General features: G+C 44.4%; 1 protein-coding gene across 1 annotated transcript; it reads right to left on the bottom strand.

Annotated features, from left to right (window-relative positions):
- Positions 1 to 683: 683 nt before the first annotated feature.
- On the bottom strand, positions 684 to 7,935 carry LOC124703030 (cysteine-rich receptor-like protein kinase 44). Its single transcript, XM_047235239.1, has 7 exons — positions 6,959 to 7,935; positions 2,889 to 3,011; positions 2,666 to 2,787; positions 2,305 to 2,515; positions 1,966 to 2,209; positions 1,370 to 1,526; positions 684 to 1,279 (listed from the first exon to the last, which is right to left on the bottom strand). The coding sequence occupies exons 1-7, from the start codon at positions 7,839 to 7,841 to the stop codon at positions 962 to 964; spliced, it is 2,058 nt and encodes a 685-aa protein (XP_047091195.1). The 5' UTR covers positions 7,842 to 7,935; the 3' UTR covers positions 684 to 961.
- Positions 7,936 to 8,153: the final 218 nt, after the last annotated feature.

Here is an 8,153-nt window from a genome sequence, read left to right on the forward strand (position 1 = left end):
CAACTATTGTTATGAGAAGGACAATATTATACTGATACATTTATTCCAAGAATCATCCAGAAATCTACCATTAGCCCTCAAACTGTTCATTTGATTTAAACCCACAAGAGCACATAAGAATTTGATTCTCCAATACATTAGATCTTAATTAATCGTCATCTAAAAATTCAATCTTGTCCAACTTGTCTATTTACCTGTTTTTTTTGTCTCTACATAGAGCTGATATGGGCTAACAATGCACCACCTAACTGGCGGATTATATCTTCTCCCGTAGAGCTTCCTAGTCTATAAGAAACATAATGTTGGAGCATACCCAGATTAATTATGTGTGTGCCAAGGCTCACCGTAATTGATTCGGTGTACAATGAGGTATTTTTCTTACTGTCCGTAACGACTGAAGACTACATCAGGATCAGGTTCAAGATCGCTGGCGAATCTCGAAAAATCCATAATTAAAAAGATTCTTAGCCATTTTTTGTGCTGATTAGTATATGGTAATAGTAATACTTGAATCATCAAACCAGCTGTATCTCAAATCTCCTTGTCCATAAGAAAGAACAATATTGGAGCATACCTAGATTATTTGTGTAGCAAGGCTCAGCGAAATGGAATCGGTGTACAACAGGGTTAATTCTTCTAGTGTCTATAACTTCTGAAAAACACATAAAGATCAACAGCGCTGGTGAACCTTGGAAAACCCATCATTAGAAAAATGCTTAGCCGTTTCCTTGTGTTGAATAACATATGGTAATAGACTAATAGTAAAACTAGATTAGGAACTCTCTGGAATAAAATAGTGAACAATAGGACTGGTAGCTTGGTTAAAACTAGATTAGCAACTCTCTGGAATAAAATAGTGAACTACAGGGTAAACTTTGTTATAACAAATACTATAGCAGAACCATGCAGACTACGTCACTACACATTCGCCTATCCTATACACTGCACAAAAAACATCTAACTATCTAGGATGGAACTCTGATATTGACATCCCGTTGACAGATGGCACAGCGTCTGCTCTTTTGGTGCCTAGATCTCTGTCTGAGCTTGACTCACCATACGCAAAGGTGAATGCCGGCTTGGATGGTGCCGGGAAGCTTGAAGCATGACCGTGTAGCATCACGAGGACGTCTAGCATGGTCGGTCGTTCTGCCGGGTTCTCCTGCACGCAGAGAAGCGCCAGATGGATGCATTTCAGCACTTCTGTCTCGGTGTTCTTGCAGTCCAACGATGGATCCATGATCTCCAGGGGTGTTTCCTTCTGCCAATGATCCCATACCTGGTAACAACATAACAAGGTCACAAGTATTAATTGAGTGCCCATGATCTTATTGCATCTAGGTAGGAGGTTGTTCATAGGAAAGCTCACAAAGCTGAGCACAGTGGTGGACTCTTCGACTGCTGATTCAAACATCTCGGTATTTTTCTTTCCCGTGATTATCTCCAGGATAAGAACACCAAAGCTGTAGACGTCTAATTTGACCGATACATGCCCCAAAACGACGTACTCTGGCGCCATGTATCCTCTGCCATACAAGGAAATAATCAATCAAGTTAATACATCATCGAGGTGAGGTTGCTGTGCTTGGTTATGGAGTACTAGCTGGCTGGATTTTGAAGAAAAAAACTCCGGACTAGGTTGTTGGACAAATATGTTTTTCATGCATGCCGGTCTTTTCTTAATTACTTTTTAAGATGGGCTCTGTAAGGTGATAGATTTAAAATCTCCACTCTTGATTGACCATATACACGTCACCATGTGTGCGTGCTCCTGCTGATGTCTGGCTGACTTGTATGGCCTTGTAGTCCTAGTTTTTTTCTTATTTTATGCCCTATGCTACCATAAGAAAATTATATGGGCAATTTGGTCCCTACTGCTAGATGCATGAATAGCCCGATACTTACTACAGGAATTTCCGAAGTATGTAATTAGTATAATGGTAGATAGATAGATCTATTACGTACAATGTTCCGACAACTTGGCTCGTGATGTAACTCGTCCTGTCGCTGTTGAAGAGCCTTGCTAGGCCAAAATCTGAGATCTTCGGGTTCATGTCGTTGTCAAGAAGAATGTTGCCAGCCTTGAGATCACGATGTATAATCTTTATCTGGGAGTCCTCGTGAAGGTATAAAAGACCTCGTGCGGTTCCATAGATTATACGATATCTTGTATCCCAGGACAACAACAAACGCTTCTCAATTTCAGGTGCTGCAAACCCATGCACATGTGGAAATTTTGATTAGTTTATGAAGCAATATTTCACTCAGGAATACTGTGGCTGTTGTATGTATAGCACTTCGTACCAAAAAGAAAGGTGTCCAGACTTTTATTGGGCAGGTACTCGTACACAAGTAACTTCTCCTGACCTTCCATGCACACGCCAAGAAGCATTGTGAGATTGTTGTGCCGGAGCTTGGCTACCGACATTAGCTCATTCCTCAACTCCTTTAGACCCTGCCCTGAAGATTTATCCAGTCTCTTAACAGCTATTTGCTGTCCATGAGGCAAAACCCCCTGAAAAATACAGTTCAGGTACTGTTTTATTAAATTGCTTTGCTGAATCCTAGTAACTTAAGGTATATATGTTGTTCTAATTTTCTATCTATCTCATTTAAATTTTTATAGAACAGGGAGGTGTGTGGCAACTTTGCCCCCATTGTATACCTTATATACTGCGCCAAAGCCTCCATGTCCAAGCATATTCTCTTCGGCAAAATTGCCCGTCGCATGCCTCAATGTTGGCAGGTCAAAGAGAAGTGATGCAAGGTCATCATCTTCTTGGTAAGCTGTAGAAAGAGAAAAGATATTGCTCACCTATGGTAAAAAAAATCTATCAAACTTGATCGGTCCTACAAGTTCTGCTGGTGCAGTTAGGGAAGCAACTTACAAAGTTGTATTCTAGTATTTCTCCATAGAATAAATATAAAAATAGACAGGAGGATAACTGCAACTCCAAGAACAATGGCCGATACTGTTGCTGCAGTTTGTCGCCACCTTGTCCCATTTCCTCCTGTCAATTACACACAGATCATTACACAAAAGAAGCTGGTATGCCAAGTTTCTGACCAAAGAACCCCCTAAACTCAATGTGGAGTTTAGATTTCGAACCTCAGGTACAATATCGTTTAAAGAACCTCACCCCTGAACTCAAAATACCATTTAATAGACAACAGCCTCTTTCTTTCTATTTGACTGGTTTTGACTGCAGTGTCGACCTACGAGGCGCCACGCAAGCTCTCTCTCCTCTCTGCCACATTAACACAGGTATAAACTAGACATCAGACCAAGAACCTGTCTCCCAAAGCCTATGGCTGGGCTCTTCTTCCTAGCCGACCGGTCACGGCTTCCCAACAACTGGTCAGTATGTATTCTCCAACTTTTTTAAGGAAGAATTGCCCCTTTTGATTAATTAAGGAGACAAGAATTTTTATGTTAATTAGAGGGAAAGCGGGCTAAAACCTAGATACAAACCCAAAGCCAGTCATCAGGGAAAAATCTTCGGACCTGGCTACCAACATAGACTCCACACACTACATTCGTCGTGGTTGTCCACAAGTGTCATCGTCATCACCCATCGTCCTCGATGCAGCAACTCTGAATTCACAAGCAACCACCAACAAAGCGAACCTCCACAGCTACACTAAACCCATGTCGGCCTATGCCAAGTAGAAAGCTTCTCAAGTCAACACTATCAGCTTCAATTCTGATGACGTGGTTCGTCGGGGGAAAATCAAAGGCTCGTGCCGATTAGAAGCACTGCAAACCGAACCATCCATCGCCAGTCATCCTTACCGCCAAGAGGACGCCAAGGCGAGGCTTTTGGTAGCCGGCTTTTCCGGCGTGTCTGCTGCGTCTCCAAAATTATTACATACTATATCGCTATCTACCTGATACCTTAGATATACAGTGAGCAGAAAAACAAAGCTCTGTAATCTCCAAAACGAAGGGCGCTAACATGACTGACATATGGTACCGGATAGTGTGAAATCATATGGGGATGTCAACCATCTATATGCTATATAGCCGTATGGCAATCCAATTCGAAAATATAAAGGCCATGGTAACTCGAGAATATCATAGACGCAATTAGGGAATACCACAGAATATTCACTCAATGTGTGTACTACATGCTACCAAACTACAGTATACAAGTAGACATAACCGAACAGTACTTGGGTCCGTAGATTAACAGTGGGGCTTACAGCGCAGTGAACTCATCGGTGAGCGCGGCCTCGAGTTGCGCAGCCTGGTCTTGGCCATCGTACGCCCTCATCCTCTTCCTCCTCCTCGAGCTTTTCCCCCATCGTACCAGACTAGGCGGGCCGACAGGGGAGACGCGCGGCTGGCTGATAGGGTAGCCACGGGAGGCCGGAGCAATTTGACGCATGGCTTCCGCGGATGTTCGTAGGCCCCCTGCGATTTTGCGCACGGCCGCCTCGATTTGACAGTGGCGGATGGTTGCCGGCGGCGGGGATTTTCGTCGGAGCAGGGAGAAGAAAGAACATAGACAAAAAAAAAGAAGGAAAAAATCAGTGATCCAACGACAGGTGGGCCCCACGTGATCGAGGATTTTTTTTACGGTAACTAGAAAAAAATGAAAGGTAGGGAAATCGGGACTGGATCCTCTAACTTTGTGAAGCAAAGTCAGCTAAGCTACAGTAGCCTAACTTTGCTTCTTCCAAACCGTATGATCATGGCCTAAATGGTTGAAATTAATTTGCATAGTACAAATTTACTTTATGCATTTAGAGTAATTACATACAGACAAAGTTATGGTGTCAAAAAAATGGATTATTTTTTTATGCCTACAGTAATTACCTAATTAATTGCTAATTAGATCTAATTATGGTACATAAAAAGGTATTTAAGCTACAGTACCCTGACTTTCCTTCTTTGTTTTCTCTGACTTTACTTCACAACGTTAGAGGATCCAGTTCCAGGGAAATCATGACTCATGAGCATCGTCCAAGAAATCTGTCGAGCCGATCCCGAGTCAACAGCTATCTGATTCATCCACAAGTCTACCGAAACTTAACCTCACTCCTTTTTACCGTGGGTGATTATATTTTTCGAGAGCAAACACGTATTTTATTAATAGAAAAACAAATTACATCAAATGTGAAAGCTATCAGACAAGAAACCGTCCTGAAAACTTTGCAGAAAAAACCATAAGGATAGAAAAATACAAACTATTCTTAGAGTTTCCTGCACTCCGAAGTAACGGCCGTCCCGAAACTTCAACGACCCCTAGCCACGCGTTGGAAGCAAGGTTTAAAATAGCTGCAGTAGTATCGTATATTTTAAATAGTGTTTTTAAAATAATACTAAATGTAGCCTAAAAATAAATAATTTTACTAGAACGAATGAATATATAGTCCAAAAGTGACTCAATCATGCATACATAACCACATGCAAAAATAGATCTCAAATATTTTAGATGGCTAACATCAGCATTTCACAAAGCAACAACATAGTATAAATTATTTATTAAAAAAATATTAGCATTAGAGATATTATTTTCTGATTTAAAAGTGGATCAACGGATTGCAGTTCATCACCACGAAGAAATGAAAGCAACTTGCCTAAAAAAATAGCGCGCTAACGCTATGAAATTTTAGCGCGATATAGCATGCTATTTCGCAAATAGCGGCACAACAACCAAATTACTAAAATTTAGTGTGGATCCTCTAGATATGCTATAGCGCGATATTAGTGAAGAAATAGCATGCTATTTTACCATTGCCAGATTTTTTTTAAAAAACATCATCCCTAATGAGACTTTGTGAGTCCGTTAACAAGCCTGTTGCAAAACTGCGAGCTACTCCGAGTGGGCGTCTTTATTTTCCGAGTAGGCTGCGATAGGGCCGATAGCTATGCGCGGGTCGCTGCGAAAGTATCCTCCGATGTGTTGTTGTTGCATACTTGCATGTGCTGGCCACTTGTATATACTCGTACCTGTGCTCATATCGCCTAGTACTGTCATGCACGTCCACTTTTATAGTCCCTACCTAGCAGCTAGACTAGATGCCAATAACTCCACGCACCTTTTCTACGACATGAGAGAGAGAGATGGACAGGGAGCAAAATGGTATGGGTACAGCAATTTTTAAGCATGAGAAATGATTCGCGTCTTGTTTTGAAATTCTACAAGTCTATTCCTTTTGTTTTTTAAGCATGAGCAAAATGTTACAATAATTTCTAGGCGTATGCTGTGAAAAGTTTTAATTATGCAATTTATGTAATGTTACAGTAGATAAATTGGAAAAAAACTGTTGGGAGTATGTAAGAAAATTTTGTGGTTTCAGGCGCGACTAGGTGGACTATTCCTGCCCAGCTGCTCCATCAAGACACGGGTCCAACAATAACTAGTACCTCCACTCCCTGCGGCGCGCATTGCTGCCGTCAAGTGGACGTGTCTTCAGTGTGCACGCTCTCTGCCTCTGCTCTCTCTGTATTTGGACATAAATTATAAACTTTTACTCAAACTTATTTCTGGACCTTTCTTTGGACTCCAACCTTTGTCAGATTTTCAATTGTTTGGGTCAACTTGAAGCTTGTTCACTGTTTTGGCTTAAAAGTTTTGACTAAGGTTTCATCTATGTTTGCCTTCAATTAATTAAATCTACTCCCGACAAGTCTACCATTGCCGATCTATTGAAATGCTGGAGCAGCTCAACCTTGTCCTTGGTGTTGAGATTTCTAAAGTTCACCGGCATGAACTAGCCAAGCTAGGTGTTTCAGAGAATGGGCTTTTCTTACTCGATTCAGCTCCTACCTGTGTGGCTGGACTGATTGAGCGTGGCTGCAATCCAAAACTTTTACTAGCATGATTTAATAAAAACCAATTTCAAAAAAAAGAAAGATCTGGGACTGGCACTCTGGCAGTCGAAAGAAATTAAACAGGGGAAGAAATGGATGATGAGGAATTAAACCAGGGACTAGCTAGGATTTGTGTACCTGTCTGGCCCCTAGACTCGGGTGGGGAGGACGAAGGAGGTGGCGCCGGCGGCGGTGCGACGAGCTGCAGCATGGGGCTGTCGTCGTAGAACTCGAACACCTCGAACCTGAGGTTGCACCAGACCCTCAAGATATGGCCCCCAACGCTGCCGTTGAACGCCGCGGGCATCTCGTCGACGAGCGCCTGGAGGCACTGCCGGCACGGCCCCGGCGCCTGGTCCGGCGTGCACTGGACCAGCCCGGTGATCCTGCGCACCACGTCTTTGCTCGCGGTGGTGAACCCTTGGTCGGAGACCATGGTCCCGACGGCGTACCTCGTGGTCGTGTTGAACGCCGCCCAGTCGGAGAGCGCGCCGACGAGGCTCACCACGAGCGCGTCGAACCGGCCGGCGTCGCGGGTCACGTTGTCCGGGCTGCCGTCCCTGGCCTCCACCAGCCGGTTGTCCGGGCGGCTCAGGAAGTCCCGGAAGGAGTAGTGGACCAGGCAGCGGTCGTAGAAGATGGACACTTCCTTGACGCCCATGCAGTAGTCCCCCTGCCCGAACGCGATATCCGGCGCCAGGGCGAGGCAGGACGCGCAGTCGGTGCCGTTGGTGTCGCCGCGGCAGAGCCCCAGGCCCCACACCTTGTTGGGGCTGGCGCCCACCACGGCGGTGGCGAAGCCCACCGGCGGGAACGACGAGCGGGAGGCGTTCGCGGCGAGGGTTGCCAGAAGGCTCCGAACGTTGGACTGGTAGGTGCTGTTCGCGGCGTAGGAGGTGCCGTTGTTGCACTCATACTCCAGGAGCGCGGCGGAGCTGGCGGCGCCGGCCGACGGCAGGAAGCAGAAGGAAAGTGATAATAGTAGGACGGAGGCAGTGCATACGGAGGAGCGATTGTCCATGATGGTCGCCAATCTTGACTGCTTTTTGCGCGCTGAGGCCTTTTATGATACCTGACCCGAGGAAGGAGACAGACGCTCGAGTTGTTGTGGCTTTAAGGTTTTCTTGACTTGTTCACACTTTTGAGGATATATCCTTCGATTTGTGTTGTCAAAATTCAATACGGAGTAGTTTATCGGACTTTCTGTAACGACGTGTTCTTGTTGTTTGTCTCATCGACTGTTTTCTCTTCCCCATCGTCACCTCACCAGCTATTTCCGCACTTTTGGGGATATCTTCTTCTCTTTCTTGTGTGGCGTGAGGATTCAATAGTT

This window comes from Lolium rigidum, chromosome 3, assembly GCF_022539505.1.
Source record: "Lolium rigidum isolate FL_2022 chromosome 3, APGP_CSIRO_Lrig_0.1, whole genome shotgun sequence".
NCBI lineage: Eukaryota > Viridiplantae > Streptophyta > Magnoliopsida > Poales > Poaceae > Lolium > Lolium rigidum.